Source organism: Contarinia nasturtii, unplaced genomic scaffold (genome assembly GCF_009176525.2).
Source record: "Contarinia nasturtii isolate CC-2019 unplaced genomic scaffold, AAFC_CNas_1.1 Cnas_scaffold_129, whole genome shotgun sequence".
Taxonomy (NCBI): domain Eukaryota; kingdom Metazoa; phylum Arthropoda; class Insecta; order Diptera; family Cecidomyiidae; genus Contarinia; species Contarinia nasturtii.
Window position 1 is genome coordinate 3,130,534 of NW_022197486.1, and position 24,261 is coordinate 3,154,794.

Consider the following 24,261-nt stretch of genomic DNA (forward strand, 5'->3'; position numbering starts at 1 on the left):
TTTAGTTTTAGCGTAATATAATGAATATTAGACTGAACCATGAAAAGAACTTGATTCAAATGTGATTAGTGAATGGAAAATCAGTGAATTGCAGGCAATGTTTTCAAAAACCAAGGTAAATTATCAGTGATAATGCGCAGACACTATGTCGCTTGTGAAATAAAAATTGTAAGGCTCCGCACACAAACACAAACAAAAAAGAACGATTTTAAAATGCGTGCATATGACTTAATAAAGCCGAACAAAAATGATAACAATACAAATGCACTATGATTTTATCTTATGATATCGTTATAATCAATTTATATACGAAGAAAATCAACGATACATGATAGAACCAAATCAGTTATCGTTCTAGCATGGTACGATGATCTCGTTCTCATCATGGATTCGTTCAACAAAACATCACGTATTGGTGGTCTGGGTGTAAAATTCAGTTTTATCAAAAAAGTAAGAGTTTTCCAATTGGATATAAACTCAAAAAATAGAAAAAAAATGTCAGCTAAAATGTCGACACTAACGAAAACTGTGGTCGTTGTAAAATTAAAGGTTCAATTCAGTTTGTGATGGGACGGTGACAAAAAAATAATCTATCACAGTCAGCTGATTGTTCCGTGATTTCGTTGTTGACAAATATACTCATGGCGCATAGATGATTACTGTTCTCAAGCTATTAAAACTAAGAGAGAGGTATCGCTCAAGTGAAAGTACGTTTGAAAGTACGGAAAGACCTTGGCAAGCAAATAGCAACACACAAAATGAATTGAATTTATATAAATGGGGCGCCCAAAAAAGAAGAACGATGTGAACCGAGAGACAAAAAGTGATCACATAGGAAACTCCACTCTGATTTGAGATATGTATGCAGCAAAAAAATATCTCATCATCCGTAAAACAATTAACGCGAAAATTGTAATTGGGTATGCGACAGAGAAACAGATGGACTGTTGATGTTAACGCTTAAAATGTCTTTCTTTAGGTATACATTTCACGTCAGTTCACTATCGAGAGCATCGCGAAGATCACAAGTGCACGACAAGCAACATAAAAAAAAAACAAATCGAGGAATGATGAAGAAGAAGAAGAAGAATAAACAATCCGAGAATGACATCGAAGGACGATGAAAATGTCGAAAAGAGTCAAACGATTGGGTGTGAGAGTGTATTGAGCGATGTATGTCGGTTTTATGACCGAAAAGTAATCGATGTTGAACACGTTGTGCTTGTAAAATAGAGTATTTATAATAGAACTGATAAACGATAACAATTTTGATGCGCGGAAGTGTGCTTTTATTTCAAATGCTGTCTTTTTTCTGCTTCTAATACAGTCGTTTCATTCAATTAACTGATTTTAGCGTGTTATTTGTTATCAATGTTAAAATTCATTCGATTACGAATTAACGAATAGAAAAGTATATACGATGTGAATCACGCATGCATTTATTGATGATATTTTTTTCTTCGGCGTGTATTGGATTCTTGTCAAGTTCTCTATTATCGCGATAGAAATGATTTTTTCTTTGTAATTGTGTACGGTTTTTGCCTTTAAATTGCCTTTTTTAATCGCAACGGTCGTGCCTCTGCGTGTAGTTGTTTTGCACGATGTGTGATTTCTCTCTCTCTCTTTCTCTCTCTCTCTCTCTCTCTCTCTCTCTCTCTCTCTCTCTCTATGTCGTTGTTTTCACACATATGTGTGTGTGTGTGTGTATGTGTTTGAAAATACGAAAAACAAAATGCCTAATCAAAAACTGTAACTAGAATACATTGTGTGACCCTATCATAACCTTCTTATGCCTTTGTACGTTTCCTTCTTATTCTTCTTTTTTTTTTAACTTAACATCTACAATTCGACATTGTTGGTGTCATTATAATTTTCAATTTCTTTGGCCAGCAAACGATCGACACCGAAGCGCGCCGGACGGGGAAACATTTTAATTTTTAATTATTGTCGATTTTAAAAGTTCACTATCATTTCAATTTAATTCATCGAGGTGGATTGAGTGTGGATTAGTTGATCGCTCGAATGTCAGCACATTAGACGCAATCCTTTTGTTGTTGTTTTTTGTTTGTTCTGTGTTTAATTTTTTTTTTTTTTAATAAATTTAACGCCGTATTTCTTGTTTTCTCTTTGTTGAAAAGTGCGCGTACGAGTATACAGTGTAGTGAAAGACAAAAGAACAAGAGTACGGTTTAAAAAAAATAATTGGATTTATAACGAAGTCAATCATTTTATCTGACACACACACACACAACAATTTTTCTGGGATTTCCAAACTCCGACCAAGTGAATTTATCTGGAATGTAACTGGCACTGGGGAGTAAGAAGTGAGTAACTCTTATTTGTTTTATTGAAATTCTATTTTAAATTTACACATTGAGAGATTTTTCCGCGCATTGTTCTCAACAAAATGTGTATATTTCAAGATATTTATTTTATCAAATTTGTAAAATTTTAATTTATTTGATTTAAAATTAAATTTTAATAAATATTAAAATTGAATAAATTTAAAAATGTGTACAAATGGCCGATATGAGGGAACACATACAATGCAAAATGTCGTTTTTGTTGTTGACGATTTGCGAAACTTTTAATGAGAGGGAGAGAGAGCGAGGGTACGAGAACGTGTTTGTTGTGTATTTTAATATGCCCGATTCTAATTTTCAATCGAAGAAATTTGCATAAAATTTATTTTCCTTAAAATGCGCGGTGAATTTAATTGAATGCGCTTCAAAAATTGACACCGTGTATCTCTCGCTCTCTCTCTCTCTCTGTGTGTGCATATATGTATTTTGTTCAAAACTGGATAACCTCTGGTTCACGTTCACATCCACAACCATATAGTTGGGCTTTTGTTATTCTATTGTCATTAATTTGGTTTTTTTGCTTGTATTGTGCACGGGTTAAAAAACTTTAAATAAAAAACAGTTCGCGATTTTTTTTATTGCTTTTGGTGTTGGTTTGGCCATTTCTTCATTGTGTGTTTCGTGCCATACTTTTTTAATTCAATTTTTAGGGCAATAGAATTGGCTGTGTTTTTGTAACTTTTTTATCGTGTAAAATCTTTCGCTTTAATCAAAATCAATGCGCCTACAATCAATCACAACCACAGCAATCGTAATCGTAAAAAAAAATGTTTTTTTTTTCTGTTTTTCTTTTCAATTCTATCTAGATCCATCAGGAGTGCGCGTTCCTTAACACACATACACACAATATATCCCATTCAATGCATTTGATTATATTACTAACTATGGGCATACACAGTATTATTCAGCGCTTTATTGTTTTTTTGGTATTTTCAGCATTTCAAAAGCATTTAGTAACTTAAGTGAACGAATTTATTATATTAGAACTGTAGAAGTAAAACGAAATTGTAGTGCATAAATAGAAAGAAGAGTTGTGACAAGTGAACTGTTAGAACACGTATGAACACAATGCAATAGTGACGTAGCGCTTAATTCTGACAATTTGCAAATAGATTCAATCATGCATGTGCTCCAGGGGGAAAGGTAGAACAGTGTTGTTCGGTCGATGCAAATGGAGTTTTTTTTCGAATGACATTGCTTGAATGATCTATCTGTATATGAAAGGAGCACAAATAAAAATGAAACAGATGTTCGGTGCATTTATTACGAAATTAAGCGATAAGTCGATATCTGCTTGGGTGACTTGAACGCACTTGAATCTGCATATTCATCGTTTTTCGTGTTCGCTTAGGTTCAAATCACGGTTATCTCACAAGTTGTGTTCAACTAACGTAAATTTGTTTACGTGAATATCAACAATAAACAGAACAACAAGTTTCTCATCTCAGTTTTTTTCCAATCAACGGCGATTTTCAATTGCAATCGGAAAAAAAATAGATGAACGGATACAATATGCAGTAAAACAATTTAAATGGTTCATCGGGTTTATATGGATGCATTTTAAGTTCCACTTGATAGCAGAACGATTGCGAGGTTTCATCTTTACCAATCGCATGTGTCAATTCTATAAAATACTGCCGCTTAATATGATTATAACGCGAACCAATCAGCGATCAGTTTTAGCCATTTTTTTCAATCGAGCTTTCCATCATACGATTTCAAAACCATCTCAATGTCAATGTTTACTAATATACGCTCATATTTATATACATAGGCTTGATCGTTCGCACTCGATGTTTATATACAAACTAAAATACCGTGATTTGATCTCAATTATATAATCAAGCGTGCACGTATTTTAATCAATACACGCACTCTCCTTCCGACATGACTGTCGCTTCTTTTCTATTTCTCTCTTTTTGTCACATATGCTGCATGTAAACAAAAGCGATGTGCGCACATAAATCACCATGCGTACACACGATGCTTTTAAAACATTTTGGTATCTATCGTTCTATATATACATGTATTATATTCGATACGAATTTTGTACATCTTTCGTTGTGATGATGATTCGCTTTGACGAAATCTCGTGTGCTTTCCATGTGATTTGGTAATGGTGGCGCATTGCGTATCGTCTGTGCGCTAAATTTTTACTTTTTTGCGATCATTATTTACTATGAGTTGTTTTCCATTCGACAAATAAATGAAATCAATCTCTCACTGTTTCTCTTATATTTCTAACTCAATTTTCTACTTCATTTTCTACTGATAACACACACATATACACAGTACGAATTTTGTTGTTGGTGGTGTTGTTGTTGATTGAAGATATGTTGGTGCGGTTATTATTCGTGTATTGGACGAATGCTTGACTTCGCAGGAATAGCGTTGAACAGAGCAGCAGATAGATACAGATAGAGTGAGAGATAGAAATTGAAGAGGAAGAGAAAAAAATATTGTACAAGATTTGCGAGTGTTATCGCAATAATATTGATTATTATTTAACGTCCATAAGGATCGAAAATTAAGTTCACAGAACATTTGGTACAATGCATTTACGACCGTGAACGTGAAAGGATCTATCGCGCTCTGCTTGTATATGACAGAGCTTCACGAACGGGATACATAGCATAAAGTATTCAAGTGTATTTAGATTTAAATTAGTTTATTACGTGTGCATTTTTAATGTCTTTTAAAATTCTTTCCTTTTTTTCTATTGTTTAAATGAAATGTTCGATCAATTAAAATCGTAAATTATATATTTTATATATTTATTGTTGGTCATTTTGTCTATTTTGCAGAGTGATTTATGCCGAAAAATTCCAATAACATATTCGGATAAGAGTAGCAAGAGTGAAGACGAAGAGGATTCATCACTTGAGAAGGAAACACTTTTATCGATACAGAATTCGTATGCCGAAAAATCAGCAACAGTGGACGCCGAAAACGAAACATTAATTGAAGAAAGAACAGTCCCAGTGGAAAAATCTGATTCGGACGAAGGTGACTTTGAATTGATATCTAAGGAACAATTGAACGAAATGGCCGACATGCATAACGGTGAAAATGTGCACGAGGATGGAGGCGGAGGTGGCGATAATAGACGATTTTCAATCTCGGAAGAAGGTATCTCTGAAGCCAAAGATAAATTTCCACAAGAAACCAACAAACTAGCCGCCAACTGGAATATGATGGAACTCGGTGAAAAACGAAAACGATTGAGGTGAGTGCTTTTTTTTAAACTGCAAATCTAATTCTATTGAAGAACAAACATATTTGAAATTCGAAATTAAAAGGTCAATCATGAAAAATTGAATGAAAATTTTAATCAATTTGAAAAAAAAAAAATCAAGCACTGAACGAAAAAAATCAAATCAGCAAAAAGCCAAGTAAACGTATGAAAGTTAATGGAGACGGTCATTTAATTTGGATTGACGCAATGATATTTTTCTATTACATAAACTAACTCCATTTGATAAAAGTGCTCGACGTTTGTACATACATGCTACTTTATGTACAGAAACAAAAGGTGATTCCACTTAAAACACTTGACGATCGCGATCAAAACCTGCGCCACTGATACCGATTGGCAAAGCACATTTTCATCACAAAAACATACACTCACACACCCACAGACACACACATACAGACAAAGATTGAGTAAACAATTTTGGGCATTTAATTCACCTGTGTGATAGCTCACCTTTCATTTATTTATTTTCACACTTATGCTTAAATGCGCAGTGAATTTTACTTGTAGTAAATGTGATCTGTGCTTGATTGTGTATCTCTGTGTATATGTGTGACATTCACTCTCTTTTAGTTAAATTATTCTCACTCTCTTTCTCGTTTTGTCTTAATATCATCGCTCTGGGGCTGTGAATGAGTGCGCGCGATCGAGCAACCGTATTTATTGTGCACTTGGATGATGTGCTACACCACTCACAGTATCGTTAGCTCCCACAATCGGTTTCAGTAGTTATCGTGTATCCATACTGTTGTGACGTACACGTGAATTTTGAGTTTTTTTTCGTTTTTAACCATTTGTTTTATCGTAACCGTTTTAAGAGTACTAAAAAATATTTTAAAAAAATATGAAAAAAACAACGTCGAAAGGCTGTGAATTTTTATCAAAATAAAGAAATTCAAAATTTGATCGCGAAAAACAGAAAAGTGTAGTTCACCACCGTTTATATCCCGTTGATCGCTAAAATAAAAGAGAAAAAAAAACATTTATCCACCATCAGCAGAGAAAAAAAAAACAGTTTCGAGGAAGCAGAAACATTTTAAAATTTATCAAGTGTTGAATTGTTCGTTTTTCCATAATATCTCGATGTTTGCTAGTAATCAAATGACGCAAACTCATAAACACGCTAGAATCCATCTATGAACGATCAAAGAGAAACAAGTATCGAACATTTATTATTACTTTTGCTCGCCATTTCAGTGTTGTTTTAAATAAGAAAAAAAATATATCCAAAAATCGAATAGTTGTTTATGTTTTTTCTGGTCATTTGTTTCATCACAACAAAAATAGAAGAAAAATGACGAAGCATCATTCGAATTTGCGTTTAATACAAAACAAAATCGAAAGTGATCTCTTCTACAGAAAAAAACTAACTGACACATGATTGCCACCGTCACATAAAATACGATATAAACAAATCTCGCCACATAAATAACATTAAAAAGAAAAACACAATAATTTACAATGCCGACATAGTTATCTGACCGATTCCATGCCAGACATACTAATGTACTCTTAATGATGCACATGATCATTGTGTGTGCGACGTTTCATTTTGATACGAGAATGTTGACTCTTTTCAACAAGTTTCATTCATGTTTGTTTGCATGACCAATATGCAAAGTCACTTGTAATCCAACATTTTTTTTTTTAAATGTGTTTTTTTTTTGTCTTGCCCCGTCCAAAAGCACAATTCTATTGCACTAATGAATTCATTTGTTCATGCTTTCGTCATAATATGAAAGCAGTGAAGCGCATACAAAATTTTGCCAACCCAACTTCATCGATATCATTCAAAATGTTTCGAACAAAAACGCACACGCACATTCGACTAACGACCAATATCGTTTCAAATTTTGAAAGGAAAGAAAAAAACACACCATAAAATGGGCAAAATGAACAACATTTTTCACATATTTTATAGTGTTTCACTTCTTCGTGTGTTATTCCTTGGTGCCCAATTTTGTATCGGTATATTGTCTGATTTACTGTGTTTGTGTGTCAATGTTACCTTGATTTTGTTTGTTATACGAAGCACATGCCTAACTTTCGATGGAATCAATCATAATATATTCAAAAGTTCGCATTTTTCCTCATACTGCTTGCCTCTCGCACTCATACTGCTTGCCTCAGACTGCAAAATTATTTTCATGAAAAATCGACACATTTTATGCACACGCAACTCACACACATACAGACTCTAAGTAATTCAAAACGTATATCATTCCATACGTTTTATTTTTGTTAAGTTGAAGTCGCTTGTTTTGTTTTACACCAAAATTACGATTCAATCCGTATGTATGATTAATTCTAATTGGTTTCGATGAAACCTCTAATATGTGATCGAAATCGTGAAAATCATTGGGTCGCATTGAATTTGTGGAAATTTTTGAAATTATATCTTTTTGAATCAGAAATTAAATTCTTATCATTTTACTATTGGAAAATTCTTGTGTCATCCCTCTACATTGATCGATGCATTGTCCATTCCGTATTCAATTAATGTAAACTTGTTGTGTTCTTTTTATAATGTCAAACGTGGCTAATCACACTTGATGAACGTGTTTGCTCATAGACCTATCAGACCTTGTCAAAGGTGAAATACATACAATCAGTATATGCGATCTGATTTTTAAAAAAAATCCGAAGAACTTTTCGGATTCACAAAATTAGTTTTCAAAATACAAAATGTAATATTTTTTGTAGTCAACACATGTGGTTGAAATTAAAAGTTTTATGAAAGTTGTTCAATTTCAATTCATGCATTTCCGATTGTGAAAGATAAGAAAAAAAAAACAGCGAACAAAAGATCACTTCATGAGAGATCATCTATCAACACACAACAATTCAGCATTGTTAACAGAAGAAAAAAAACTGTTTTATGTACAATGTGCTAGCCGAGCAATGCTGATTATTTCAAATGATCAAATCAAAACCGGTTGTATTGCATGGTGTCACGTTGTCATTGACAACTGATCGTTAAATAACCGTATTCTCTCATTTCTACGCATTCGCACGATGAATGATTTGCAACAAATAGAAAATACAAAACATTAAAATGGACGTATTAGGAAGTGAATAATTTGTATGTTAATAGATTGTCCAAAATTTAATACAGCATAATGACGCGGCGGTGGCCGTTATAAACGTCAATCAAACATTTGCCTAAATAACCTTAAGTAGACACGCACAATTGACGTGGAAATGTCAAGTACAAATCATTGGATGTGTTGTAAAAACGTTTCTAACCAGATTTTCCGATATTGAAATTATTTCTTGATAACTAAAAAAAAACAATAGAAATTAGATCGATTACATTGAATCCAATATTCGACCTGTGAAAACCATCCAATTTTATCGCAATTTTGACGTTGGTCTACAATTTGCAAAGAAAATTATCCTTGTTGTTGATTCAAACTGATTGCATGAAATGTGATTTAGTTCATTCACATCGTGATTCACTTATTCAAATAATCTAATCTAATCTCATAGAATCGTAACAATATTTAATTTCATATACATCTGTAATGCATTCACCCAACACCAAAGATATTAAGCTCTCATTTTTTGTATGGTTATTATTTATAGTATATTATTTGGATGTGTGAAATGTAAGTAATATAATCGTCACATAGATTTTTCTATTTCTAAATCAATTGTCGAAACGTCAATTAGAAAATGACTCATTGCATTGCAACGTGTGTATGTTTCGTATGGCAAAAATGTGTGTTCACTTCTTGCTCAGTAGCCAATATTAGAAAGAGAGTTTGATGTTCAACGTAGTACACGATGATAACGTTATATTTGAAATATGTAGCGGCAAATGCACACATAGAGAGCAAAAAAAAGAAAAACAACAACAACGAAATGCATTGGAATGTCCAACGGCCACAGAAGAAATGAAACAAGAGAATTCTCACTCATCCGCGTGTACCGATGAATATATCACATATACACTCATACTATTATAATTATACATATAAGCATGCGCTGCCGTCTGTATGTAAACACAATATCATACACACAAAGAGAAATAAAGAGAGCGAACGAGTGAATGCGAGAGTATTTGAACGCACAGAGAGACGGATGACAAGACATGGGTACTCAGCGAGCGCGAAGAGAGTAAATGAAACGGTAGAAAGTCACACTATGTATGCTGGTGTCTTTTACTTTAATTCTCTCTTGGTCGCGCGCGCTCTCTCACTCTCTCTCTCTCTCGCTCTCTCACTTCGTTTCTTGACGGTTTTCAATTTTTTCCTTGTTGCTTTCATCATCCAGAGTAGTTAATGAATATATAGTGAGTAAAGAACCACATGTGAACGATGACCGCACAACGTAATCACAAAATTTAACCAAGTGTTTTGCATTGAATTTGTGGTCTTTTATATTTATTGTCATCATAATTTTGTCCGATTTTGATTGACTTCTTTTTTCGTTTTCAAACAAAAATATTTTCATACATATATTATTTACACAAAATTTGTTTTACAATTCGTCATTGACGTCGTTATTGTTCCCGATTCCCGACATACACAAATATTGTTCGTTGATTATTATTCGAGGTAAAACATAAGTAAAAAGAAGATGGGAAATTGAAAAAAATAAAATAAAAAAATAATAATAAAATAAACGGAAACCAAATTGGTTCCCCCCATTTGACAAAAGAAGTCGAGAAATCGAACAACGTCATCGTTTACATTTGGCAAAAGTGAAATACAATTCAGTGTGTCCGAATTAAAGATGAGAAAAAATATATATATAGTATAGGCAGAAGAACAAGACGACAAAAGCACACACAAATTTCAAAAGTAAATACAAAGAGAGCAAAAAACTCAATAGAAATGATAAAATATGAGTTCAATGTAAATATAATGAAAAATTAAAGAGAACTTCTTGAAAACCCTTTTGTGATTGTTGTTGGAATAAACACGTATCGTAAATATATAATTTTGTGCAATTGCGTGAATTGTGTAAATTATTCGATTTAATAGATTTCGGCGAAATAGAAACAGCGCGCCAACCAGCAAGTGTGTGCATGAAATAGTTTAATACACAAAGATATAGTTAATATAAAACCCAAATCAGGAGGCCAGCAAAAAAACATTTGCAATTGTTTATCAGAATACGAATAAATCAAGCCAAAAAAAGCGAAAAGCCTCTGCCGAACATAAAAAAAAAGATTTTAAAAAATCGATTCGAAGGCGAGATAGGCCGTATTTAACCTAAAATTGGCGAGAAAGCCACAACCTGCTGCTGTATATAACATATAATAAAAATTGTTTTTGTGAAATTTTTTTTTTCGTTCATTCGTCAACCGTTCGTTCGACCTTTTTATTTTGTTGTTCACATTCATCGGTTCGCGCGGGTAAATGTGCTTGATATTCGATTTGGTGACTGAGAAGCAAGCGTGCCGTTTCATTGATGGATCACAAGTAAATGTCATTTGTCTTCACCTTCCTTCGATTAATCATAAATACTCTACACACCGAACAAAATAACAACAAACAAATTATAATATATTTTCTTAATTTTCGGTTGTGTTTGCGCTAATTACTAAGCGAAGAATTTCTTCTTCTTCCTTTTTTTTGTTTAATTTCACAACGATACAGTGGTTTTTGTTTATTTTTTTCTTCTTCAATGGTCTTCACTTGCCCCAATTGACATAATTAATGTAATCATGAAAATAGTGAGATGGAGACCAACCGGAATAAAGAAAAGAAAGTGGTTCCAAGATTCACTTAATTTTCATTTGATAATTATGAATATGCAATTTTGGTCTCAAAATCGAATCCATTTCAATGATTGATTCCAATAGGATTGCAAAACAAGAGAAAAAAAACAGTGACGAGGAAATTGAGTTGAATACGGAGACGCTATAGCATTTAGGCATAGAGAGAGAGAATGTGCGAAGAGAAAAATATTGAGAATTGTTGTTTGTTTGAATTCCATTGTTGTTTCCTCTTTTCTCATCACCCTTGCCATTTCTCTTTCTACGTTCCATGAGAACGAATTTTACAAATCGAAAATTTAGCATATTTCAACGAAAATAATTGATGTTTCATTCAATAAAATGCCATTGAAATTTGTTGAATTCGATAAACGTGATGATACACACGATCATCGCGTTCGATTTGTTTGGGTTGATATGATAGAAAGAGAGATACACAATACACAAGAGAGAGAAAAAAGTGGTCTGACTTCAGTCAAAAATGTGACGTTTCGAAGAGTGACGAGTGTGTATGAGTGTGAGTATTTTAGTTCTTTTTAAATGTATGCGTGATAATCAAAGATGAATTGTAAGCGAGCGGTTTGTGTACAGTGTGAGCGAATGAGCAAGTGAGAGAGCAGAGAAATCATACGATATCGTGTCCGATCGCCGTATATACATTGTCGATGTGCTTTATCCACATTGGATAGCCGCCATATGACGTTTGTCAGACATTGTGCCGAGACACCATCATACGATATTTACATGCGGCATGAGGCGATACACGATACCTTTTAGTATATATATTCATTACACAGCCATAAATGTATATGGTGGCGCGTAATCAAACGATAATCAGCAAAACGAAGTGGTTGTACTTGCTTATTTTCATGAAAGATAAAATAGCACCAATGATTTCGATGAAATAAAAATTACCATCCCTATGAAATGGATCGCTTATGCTCCGAAACAAATTCATTTTTAGGCCATCCACGATCATTTTATGCAATTTCTTTCACACACGCATTCGATTACATTTTCTATAAGATTTCATCGATGCCCAAAACTATTGATATCGTGACGATTTAAATATGTACTGTAAACGACGACCAGCCGAATGCAATTTATTTCTTTAATTATGACATTTATTACATTAGCAACAATTAGATTCGGATTTAATTTATTAGTTTGATGAATGTTCTATCAATTTTCTCTCTTGAGGACACTGTTTGGAAAACGAGGAAATCAACTTTTAAATTAGTTAATAATAATGAACGTATTAGAGTAGGAGAGCATTTACATGTGCATGCGTTTCCTCATTAATCCTTATCACCCAACTTACTGATACTGTAAAATAATAAGCATATTAAATATGGCAGCCAATGTTTTGAGAGAATATTACACAAACCGCCAAATTGAATAATGGATTAAAAGTTCTGAGCAACCGTTCATTCGTATTCATTCGTTTTCGGTTGCGTATTTACCAAGTGGTCAGTGTTTCACATTTTTGTTTTAACGCTAAATTGAAATTGGACGTGAACGAGCGCGCTGTGCTCTTCACGATTAAACCGCAACATAACTCTCAATTTTTTTTCGAAATTTGTATTTTAATCAGCCAAGATAAATTTCAATGTAAGCATGCATAATTAACAAAAATAACATAACAAGAAAGTGATTCACAACATTTCTTCAAAGTAAATTCAAAGTGATCACCGAAATACAGAAAAGAAATCCAACTCACATTTTATTTCCCAATGAAATGGAAAAATGACCGACATGTATAAAAATGAAGCGTGCATGAGTATGAGTTGAGGTGTTGTAATTGCAATTAAAAGTGAATGGGTCAGCAAATTTCACAGAGTTGACGATGGTCATCGAGTTTGTGTGTGAGTGTGTATTGTGTACATTGAAACGATTTTCATTCCGAAAAACAGTGTTGAAACATAGATTTCAAGGTGATATTTTGCACCGAATTCAAAACGATTGTTTTATTAACCTTTTTCGATTTTGCCATTTGATCAATACGACATAGCGTTTTTCCACCTCAATTTTCATATTCATTAAATTATGTTTGGGACCAACAATTTATTAATTACCACTTAAGTACATTATTTTTATTATTATTCTTGTTTTGTTTTTGTCGCTATGCTTTAAGTACCATCTGTTGTTTATATTTTTACAATTTTCTCGCAGTTTATCTAGAAATCTGAACGAAACAATCAATTTTATGGCAAAATTCGATAGAAACATGACCATTTTGACGATCAAACACATTTAATAGCACGAAAAATAACGACATTTTTCCAATTCAAAATTAAGAGAGATTCAGTCGAAAAACCATTTCGATCGCTTACGATCAATCAAAATTTACAATTTGCTTATAAGAAATAATTTCAATGCGGCAAATATGAGGTGAGATTTTATTTTTCGTGTTTATTCAACGTAGTTGCATGCCATTAATGCCTTTTTATTTGAGTCCTCTTTTTTGTTTTGTTTTTTATTTGTCTTTTTATTTTATTATTGAGAATACCTTTAGAATTGCATGGGATAACTTTTGACTTTTAACTTTTAATATCTCTATATGTTATGGCAGTTTATCCAATGATATTCGCATTTATTGACACGCATATTGTGTGCGTATGGATCTTATTGTGCGTATCTAATACGTGGAAGTACATTGTTTTGTCTAGAAAACAACAACAAAACAAAACCTTTCAATTTCAATTAAACTGTTTGTATTTTTTATTCAATTGTCTTCTTTTGTCGCATATCATGTGTGTTTGTGTATGTGAATGCATTAATTTAAAAGTAAACAAATGCGTTGTTTACGAATGACTTTAGACTTTTAAACCGGTTTGATATTTAAGAAAAATATGGCTTTATTGTATGTATTATATTGTATAAACAACATAATTGTTAACGATTTGAATGACGAAAATTTGCGGTTTTCAAAAAAGAAAAGAAAAAAAAAATACGTTATATGTGTAATTAATTTTATGCGTGGAAATGAGCAAAATATTAAACAAAACGAAAAAAGTACGTCATTGTACTTTGAAGTTGTTAAAAATGAAGGTAATCATCAAATGGTTTCCTCTGTTAAGGGATTAATTCGAAAATTTCCAGAAAACCTGATGAAATTTACCATTCAGTATGTGGTTATTAGAAGTATTCGTTAAGGCCAATAAAAAAAATCGAAACAGACTGAATTCGATGGAATGCTACAGTAAATGAGTGAATTGATGTTTGTCACACAATTTAATCTCGTTTGACATTGAAATTGAATTTGGCTATTGGCCGATGGCCCCACAAAATTTTTTATACCACACACGCACACTGATTCTTTTGCGTAGAAATTAAAATCCATGTGTGTTGTAATTAATTCAGAGAAAATGAGAAGAGCAGGAGAAAAAGAAAACTGGAATCGCATTTTTTGAGTTGAACGTACATCTTTCTTAAATGAATTGCGCATATAAATTCGTTTTTGTCTAACGTGTTTATGAGTTTTACGGCGTGTTTTGATCACCTGAAATGTCCGATAACGATGACTTTATTAATAAAATCATCATCCAATTTTTGTTTTTTGTTTCCAAATTAAATATCCGACCATTTTTGTCTCGTCCCGAATAACAGATATTTGCACGTGAAATATTGAACTTTTATTTCCAACTGGTATATTCACACAGAGAGTCTAGAGAAGCGTTGAATTGATTGAATCTTCTTCTTTTGCACAATTTCGCTTTTCGAATCCGTGTGTTCGTAGACGGGAGTGTGCGGCCATTTAATTCAATAACGTCAGTTTACTGAAAAAGTTGAACTGAAAATTGAATGAATCTTGAATGAGACAAGTCGGCATATAAAAATTTATTAAATTTAGAAAATAAACCAAATATTCAAAATACACGATAGTAAAACCAATACAAAAACACGAACACAACTATTCTCGACAGTGTATGGTTCTAGGGTGTTTATTGGCGTTCGTAATCGATATGCTCAAACGTCGTGCTAGCAAACGTTTTGTATTGGCCGAAAGTGGTCAGGACGATGTATGGGATTCCAGTGTTGATAATATTCCTAATATAACCGTAGACAGAAATGCCAACAATTCCAATATGAATACAGAATCAACAACAACCACAACTATAACAACAACAACCACACCACCACCAACATCGTCAGCATCAACACAAACTACATCCGAAAATCATTTAACCGTACCAAAGACAACGGTTGAATTAAATCAAGGGTTGAAGTAAATAATTTATTTTTTGAGTTTGTTCTTCATTTTATTTTTCTTGTTCGCAACACATTTCTTTCCGTTTTTTTAGAGTACAACCAATCTATTTTGGGGCTTCCGGTTGATTATAGTACAATTTGTTTCTTTTTTGTCTTGTTTTTGTCAAATATGTTTCATCACGATGCACACAGGCGGTGCAAATGATTCACAAAAATCATACGCTTATATACATTTTGAAATGATTGACCTTATCTTTTAATGTTAAAATCGTATTATTTTTGGAAATCATTTCACTTATGATAATTGCTATTTAACACTTTTTATAATATCAGTTTGCTCAGTGTTTTTACTGTAGTTGTTTCGCTTGGGAATAAAACACAGTTTTTTCTTTTGAATTTTTATGACATGATAAATGTGTGACTAATTTCGAATTTTGAATCTGAGTAATCATTGTTCAAATATTGTATATGAAGAAAGAAGCGAAAATAACCAAAGCGTCATAAATCGAAATGAAATTGCTTTAATTAAAAATTATCTTCTCTCATTTTTCTTTCAATGTATTCAGACCTAGTATGTCCAGAGGTGCTGGGCTTGGACTCGATCGTAATCATGAACGTGACTTCGTACTTTCATCTGTTGAAGAGTTTGTCAAGAGATTCGACGGTACTCGGGCAATAAACAAGGTGTGTACCGTTTTAATTTCACCGTCACTATCAACGCATTATTGAATTTAATCGAAAAAAATATATGCTAAACTTGACTTATTTCATAGGTTTTGATCGCTAACAATGGAATTGCTGCCGTTAAATGTATGCGCTCAATACGACGTTGGTCGTATGAAATGTTTCAAAATGAGCGTGCCGTACGTTTTGTTGTCATGGTTACACCCGAAGATCTTAAAGCAAACGCTGAATATATCAAAATGGCCGATCACTATGTACCTGTACCAGGTGGTTCAAATAATAACAACTACGCCAATGTTGAATTGATTGTTGATATTGCGGTGCGAACACAAGTACAAGCCGTATGGGCTGGATGGGGTCATGCATCCGAAAATCCAAAATTACCCGAATTATTGCGTAAAGAATCGATCGTATTTTTGGGACCACCAGAGCGTGCTATGTGGGCTCTTGGTGATAAAGTTGCATCATCGATTGTTGCACAAACGGCCGAGGTGCCAACACTTTCATGGTCTGGATCGAGTTTGAAAGCACAATACAACAATAAAAAGATTAAAATCTCATCGGAACTATTTAATCGTGGTTGTGTATCAACGGCCGAAGAAGGTTTGGCGGCTGCACAAAAAATTGGATTTCCGGTTATGATCAAAGCATCCGAAGGTGGTGGTGGTAAAGGTATTCGTCGTGTTGATAAATCAGAAGATTTTGCCTCATTGTTCCGCCAAGTACAAGCTGAAATTCCGGGCTCGCCCATTTTCGTCATGAAATTGGCCAGCGGAGCACGCCATTTAGAAGTTCAATTATTGGCTGATATGTATGGCAATGCAATCAGTTTGTTTGGCCGTGATTGTTCCATTCAACGTCGTCATCAGAAAATTATTGAAGAAGCACCGGCCATTATAGCTCATCCGGAGGTGTTCGAGGAAATGGAACGAGCTGCCGTTCGTTTGGCCAAAATGGTTGGCTATGTGAGCGCCGGTACCGTTGAATATTTGTATGCCAACGATGGCAATTACTATTTCTTGGAATTGAATCCAAGGTTACAAGTCGAACATCCATGTACGGAAATGGTCGCCGATGTCAATTTGCCTGCTTGTCAATTGCAAATCGGAATGGGTGTACCATTGTTCCGTTTGAAAGATATTCGTTTATTGTATGGTGAATCACCATGGGATTCATCCATTATTGATTTTGATACACCAAGAAACAAACCAAGACCATGGGGTCACGTTATTGCTGCACGTATCACATCTGAAAATCCCGATGAAGGTTTCAAACCAAGTTCAGGTAAGATTTTGTGTAAAAAAAAAGCAATTGCTTATTAAATGTTAATCATTTTTGTTTGTGTTCATTTAAATTCACAGGTACTGTGCAAGAATTGAATTTCCGTTCAAGCAAAGATGTATGGGGTTATTTCAGTGTTGCCGCATCTGGTGGTTTGCATGAATTTGCCGATTCACAATTCGGTCATTGTTTCTCATGGGGTGAAACTCGTCATCAGGCCCGTGAAAATTTGGTCATTGCATTGAAAGAGCTATCAATTCGTGGTGATTTCCGTACAACCGTTGAATATTTGATTACATTGCTAGAAACAAACAGTTTCTTAGAGAATACTATTGATACTGCCTGGTTGGATGCCTTAATTGCTCAACGTGTTCAAGCCGATAAACCGAACGTTTTGCTCGGTGTTATCTGCGGTGCTTTGCACATTGCCGACCGTCAAATCTCCGAATCGTTTACACACTTCCAAACTTCATTGGAAAAAGGTCAAATTCAAGCGGCCAATACATTGACCAATGTGGTGGATGTCGAACTGATTTCGAATAGCATAAAATATAAAGTTCAAGTTGCCAAAAGTGGTGCAAACACCTATTTCCTTGTGATGAATGGTTCGTTCAAAGAAGTTGAAGTGCATCGTTTGTCCGACGGGTGTATGCTTTTGTCGCTGGAAGGTGCTAGTCACACAACTTATATGAAAGAAGAGGTCGATCGTTACCGTATTGTGATTGGAAATCAAACTGTTGTCTTTGATAAAGAAAATGATCCATCGTTACTTCGAAGTCCATCGGCTGGTAAATTAATCAATTTAATTGTTGAAGATGGTGGCCATGTGAACAAGGGTCAAGCGTATGCTGAAATCGAAGTCATGAAAATGGTCATGACATTGACGGCTCAAGAGTCCGGTACTGTATCATTTGTAAGACGTGGTGGTGCTGTTTTGGATGCTGGCAGTCTTATCGGTCACATTGAATTGGATGATCCATCATTAGTCACAAAAGCTCAACTGTACAAAAATCCATTCCCACCATCTGAACACCATCTTGTTCCAGAGAAATTGAATCGTATTCACAATAGGTAAGTTAACTTTTTGTTTATTCTTTCTGTGTAATTGATAGTAAATATTTCTTTTGTTTCTCTATCCATCTCTTTCTCTCCAGCTACAAAGCTGCCCTTGAAAATCGATTGGCCGGTTTCTGTTTACCAGATCCATACAATACACCACGATTACGTGAGATTATTGAAAAGTTCATGCAAAGTTTGCGTGATCGTTCGTTGCCTTTGCTTGAATTGCAAGAGGTTATCGCATCAATTTCGGGCAGAATACCGATGTCCGTTGAAAAGAAAATCCGTAAATTGATGACATTATATGAACGCAATATTACCAGTGTTTTGGTACAATTTCCATCGCAACAAATCGCCAGCGTTATCGATAGCCATGCTGCAACACTTCAAAAACGTTCCGAACGTGACGTTTTCTTCTTGACAACGCAGGGAATCGTTCAACTTGTTCAACGTTATCGTAATGGCATTCGTGGTCGAATGAAGGCTGCCGTACATGAATTGTTGCGTCAATACTATGCAGTTGAAAGTCAATTCCAATACGGTCACTATGACAAATGTGTGGCTGCACTCCGTGAAAAGCACAAGGATGATATGGCCGCTGTGGTCAGCACCATTTTCTCACACAGTCAAGTGAGCAAAAAGAACTTATTGGTCACCCTATTGATTGATCATTTGTGGGACAATGAGCCTGGATTGACCGATGAATTGGCTGCCACATTGAGTGAATTGACATCATTGAATCGTGCCGAACATTCACGCGTTGCATTGCGTGCACGTCAAGTTTTGATTGCTGCCCATCAACCGGCCTATGAATTGCGTCACAATCAAATGGAATCGATATTCTTGTCGGCCGTTGATATGTACGGTCATGATTTCCATCCGGAAAATTTGCAACGATTAATTTTATCGGAGACATCAATCTTCGATATTTTACACGATTTCTTCTATCACAGTAATCGTGCTGTCTGCAATGCTGCCCTTGAAGTATACATTCGTCGATCGTATATTTCATATGAATTGACGTGTTTGCAACACCATAAACTATCCGGCGAACTGCCATTGGTTTATTTCCAATTTTTGTTGCCAACGGCTCATCCAAATCGATGCTTCATGAAATTCTCGCCAGAAAAAAGTGAAACCGAGACCATTTTCACTGGTTCATTTATGCGTACCGGATGCATGGCAGCGTTCAATTCATTCGAAAATTTCCAAGAATATTCCGATGAAATTTTGGACTTGCTTGAGGATTCCGTATCGCCAGCATTTATAAATAGCAAAGTATTGGATGCAGTTGAAGCAGCCGATGATGGAAGTGGACGGTTGAGTACATCGATCAATGTTTCATTGTCCGATCCAATTTCACGGCCAGCAAACGAACAAGAACAAAACACACCAACTGAACCAATTCACATTTTGAGTGTGGCCATTCGTGATACTGGTGACATGGACGATGCTCAAATGGCAAATCAATTCCAAGCCTATTGTGAACAACATCGCGAAGAATTATTCCATCGTCGTGTGCGTCGTATTACATTTGCTGCATTGAAAAAGCGTCAATTCCCGAAATTCTTTACATTCCGTGCTCGTAACAATTACGAAGAAGATCGCATTTATCGTCATTTGGAACCGGCCTGTGCCTTCCAATTGGAATTGAACCGCATGCGTACATACGATTTAGAAGCTCTACCAACATCCAACCAGAAAATGCATTTGTATTTGGGCAAAGCCAAAGTGGCCAAAGGACAAGAAGTTACCGATTTCCGTTTCTTTATTCGTTCGATTATTCGCCATCAAGATTTAATCACCAAGGAAGCATCATTCGAATACTTGCAAAACGAAGGCGAACGTGTTTTGCTTGAAGCAATGGACGAATTAGAAGTTGCATTCTCACATTCACAATCGAAACGCACCGATTGCAATCACATTTTCTTAAACTTTGTGCCAACGGTCATTATGGATCCAGCCAAAATTGAAGAATCAGTTACAAAAATGGTCATGCGCTATGGACCACGTCTATGGAAATTACGTGTACTACAAGCCGAATTGAAAATGGTCATTCGACAATCACCACAAGCACCAACACAAACCATTCGTCTTTGCATTTCAAACGATTCCGGTTACTTCTTGGACATTGCCATGTACACTGAAGTCACCGACAAAGAAAATGGCGAAATTAAATTCATGGCATACGGCACAAAACAAGGACCATTGCATAATTTGCCAATTTCAACACCATATTTAACCAAAGATTTCTTGCAACAAAAACGCTTCCAAGCTCAATCGAACGGTACAACATATGCATACGATATGCCAGACATGTTCCGTCAAATGACCGAACGTTTGTGGAAAGAATTTGCAAAGGCTCGTCCATCCGTTGATATTCGAATGCCAGAAAAGGTGCTACTTGACTGTAAAGAGCTCGTTTTAGTTGACGATAAACTCGAAGAAATTCCACGATTGCCCGGTGAAAATGACGTACGTTGTTGCTGTACTTTATTCGTTTTTTCTCTTTGACCATTGCTCATAATCATTGCTCTTTTTTTCTTTGTAATTGCAGTGTGGTATGGTTGCTTGGCGTCTAGTCCTATCAACGCCCGAATATCCAGAGGGTCGTGAAATGATTTTAATTGCAAATGATTTAACATATCTGATTGGTTCATTTGGTCCAAAAGAAGATTTACTTTTCAACAAAGCTTCGATATTAGCAAGAGAACTCAAAGTGCCAAGAGTAAGTGTGCTTGGATTCAATTAAATGACCAGAAATAAAAATGTATCTGATCAAATTCCATTGTTGTATACAGATTTACATTTCGTGTAACAGTGGTGCACGTATCGGTTTGGCCGAAGAAGTGAAATCACTGTTCAGAGTTGCATGGGAAGATCCAGAAGAACCAGACAAAGGATTCAAATATTTGTACTTGACCACAGACGATTATCATAAAATTTCGAACTTGAATTCAGTGCATGCTATTTTGATCGAGGACGAAGGTGAACAAAGGTAACAAACCATCCATTCCGTTTGCCACGACAAACAAAAAGTTAATGTTATCAATTCTATATTAATCAGGTACAAAATTACCGATATTATTGGTAAACAAGATGGACTTGGTGTGGAAAATTTGAAATATGCTGGTATGATTGCCGGTGAAACATCACAAGCATACAATGAAATTGTTACCATCTCAATGGTAACATGTCGTGCTATTGGTATTGGATCATATCTATTGCGTTTGGGTCAACGTGTGATTCAAATCGATAATTCTCACATTATTTTAACGGGATATGCAGCTTTAAATAAGGTAAATCTATCGAATTGACATGAAAATGACAGAAAACAAAGAAATGAAAATGAATTTGCACGTTTTTGCATTGTATCATAGTTATTGGGACGAAAAGTGTACGCTTCAAATAATCAACTTGGTGGTACGCAAATTATGTACCAAAATGGTGTGACACACAAAACTGAAGGTAAATTTGACATTTTTAAATCAAAAGAGTCGTTAATAAACATTTCTTGTATTGATAGCGGTCGATTTGGATGGTATTTATACAATCCTCTCATGGTTATCATACATTCCGGCAAAGGTTGGCGTTGGATTGCCAATCGTTATTCCAAATGACCCAATTGAACGACCAGTTGCTTTTGTACCAACAAAAGCACCATACGATCCACGCTGGATGATTGCTGGACGACCAAATCCAACCAATCCTGGTGAATGGGAATCCGGTTTGTTCGATCGTAACTCATGGTCTGAAATTATGGAACCGTAAGTTTGATTTTTAACAACAACAAAATAGAATGTTGAATGATTCTAAAAATGTGTTCATTTTTTTCGTCGCTCCCGCAGATGGGCACAAACTGTTGTCACCGGTCGTGCACGTCTTGGTGGTATTCCAGTCGGTGTGATTGCTGTGGAGACGCGTACAGTTGAATTGACAATGCCAGCCGATCCGGCCAATCTCGATTCAGAAGCAAAAACATTCCAACAAGCCGGTCAAGTATGGTATCCAGATTCATCATATAAAACGGCACAAGCAATTAAAGATTTCAGTCACGAAGAGTTACCATTAATCATTTTGGCCAATTGGCGTGGTTTCTCCGGCGGTATGAAAGATATGTACGAACAAATTGTGAAATTCGGCGCGTACATTGTTGACGGTTTGCGTGAGTACAAACAACCAGTTATCGTTTATCTGCCACCAAATTCAGAATTGCGTGGTGGTGCATGGGCTGTGCTTGATTCACAAATTAATCCAACCTATATGGAAACATACTCGGATCCGGAATCGCGTGGTGGAGTCTTGGAACCAGAAGGTATCGTTGAGGTTAAATTCAAAGAAAAGGATTTGATTAAGACCATCAATCGTTTGGATCACGTGGTGATGGATGTGAGTATTCATTTAATTGATCATTTTTTTACCCATTTGTTTCACAATTTAAATAAATGAATTTCGTTTTTCGTTTTGTGCATTTTCTTTTTAGTTGAAAAACCAAATCGAACAAAATGCTAGTGACAAGGAATTGGTTTCACAATTGGAACTAAAAATCAAAGAGCGTACGCAAGCGTTGACACATGTCTATCATACGGTTGCCGTACACTTTGCTGATTTGCATGACACACCCGAACGTATGCTGGAGAAGGGTTGTATCAATGACATTGTACCATGGCGAACATCGCGTAGCTGGTTGCATTGGCGTTTGCATCGTTTATTGCTTGAACATCAAATGGTGAAGAAGATCATTGCCGCACATGATAATCCAAATGTTGATCAAGCAAAGGAAACGTTGTTCAGATGGTTTGCCGAAGATAAAGGCGCAACTGAAGCACATCTTTGGGAATGTAATAAAGATGTTGTTGGATGGTTGCTCGAACAAACCAAACCCGATTCGGTCGTCGAAAATAATATCAATGCAATTAAACGTGATGCAATCATATCACAAATTCGTAAATCGCTTGAAGAATGCCCTGATGTTGCACTTGAAACTTGCATTGGTCTCTGTCAAACATTATCGTCAACGCAACGTGGTGAAGTTGTTCGTACGCTCGCACAACTAGAGCTAACAAATGAATCCGAACAAGTATGACCAAGAAAACATTAGACGTTTAGGCATGAATTTTTTTTTGCACAATAAACAGATTTAACAAAAAAGAATTAATTAAAACAAAAAATCTATCTATATTTAAATTTCAGGGGGAGAATAGAAAAAAACACAAAAACAAAAAACGACAAAAAAACCGTTTAACGAACAAAAAAAATTAATAATTTATACCTATTTAGAGAGAACGAAAATGTAAACAAACATAAATGAAAAAAAAAAAAAAAGAAAATTTATTCATATATATGATATATATGATCGATATTTTTGAAGCATTAACAGAAAGCATATGTTTTTTTATAATATCGTGCAAAAACATACAAATCAAAACTCAATAACACAAAATCGTTGATCGCACGAGCGCGCCGAATTAAGAATTCAAAACATTCGAAATGAATAAATGATATATACACGTAGATTGGTAAAATTGAAAACTGTAACGAAAACATAATTGCGAATTATAGAGAAAAAAAAGAACATTTTTGTACATATATCATTATGCTATACATAAACGTTTATTATATTTTTGTTGGAAAGAGTTATTAAAAAAATTATTTAATTACAAAAAAAAACTGTTTTTTCTTCT

General features: G+C 34.8%; 1 protein-coding gene across 3 annotated transcripts; it reads left to right on the plus strand.

Annotated features, from left to right (window-relative positions):
- The first annotated feature begins 2,081 nt into the window (after nucleotides 1–2,081).
- LOC116351081 (acetyl-CoA carboxylase) lies at nucleotides 2,082–23,731 on the plus strand. Of its 3 annotated transcripts, XM_031783134.1 has the most exons (14): nucleotides 2,082–2,324; nucleotides 3,170–3,289; nucleotides 5,168–5,589; nucleotides 16,120–16,237; nucleotides 16,327–17,521; nucleotides 17,599–18,589; nucleotides 18,673–21,052; nucleotides 21,135–21,305; nucleotides 21,379–21,575; nucleotides 21,645–21,876; nucleotides 21,958–22,045; nucleotides 22,104–22,344; nucleotides 22,426–22,966; nucleotides 23,061–23,731. In XM_031783134.1, the coding sequence occupies exons 2-14, from the start codon at nucleotides 3,224–3,226 to the stop codon at nucleotides 23,661–23,663; spliced, it is 7,245 nt and encodes a 2,414-aa protein (XP_031638994.1). In that variant the 5' UTR covers nucleotides 2,082–2,324; nucleotides 3,170–3,223; the 3' UTR covers nucleotides 23,664–23,731. The 3 variants fall into 3 exon arrangements, with proteins under 3 accessions (XP_031638994.1, XP_031639010.1, XP_031639002.1); XM_031783150.1 differs by lacking the exons at nucleotides 2,082–2,324; nucleotides 3,170–3,289; nucleotides 5,168–5,589 and adding an exon at nucleotides 13,514–13,732; XM_031783142.1 differs by lacking the exons at nucleotides 2,082–2,324; nucleotides 3,170–3,289; nucleotides 5,168–5,589 and adding an exon at nucleotides 14,978–15,569.
- The last annotated feature ends 530 nt before the right edge of the window (nucleotides 23,732–24,261 follow it).

Bases quoted from the DNA above. Each gene is read 5' to 3' on its own strand.
- LOC116351081 (XM_031783134.1), top strand. From the start codon at position 3,224: ATGCATTTGATTATATTACTAACTATGGGCATACACAGTATTATTCAG. The intron at 3,290-5,167 runs GTATTTTCAGCA...TCTATTTTGCAG, and splicing joins AGCGCTTTATTGTTTTTTTG to AGTGATTTATGCCGAAAAAT. The intron at 22,046-22,103 runs GTAAATTTGACA...TTGTATTGATAG, and splicing joins TGTGACACACAAAACTGAAG to CGGTCGATTTGGATGGTATT.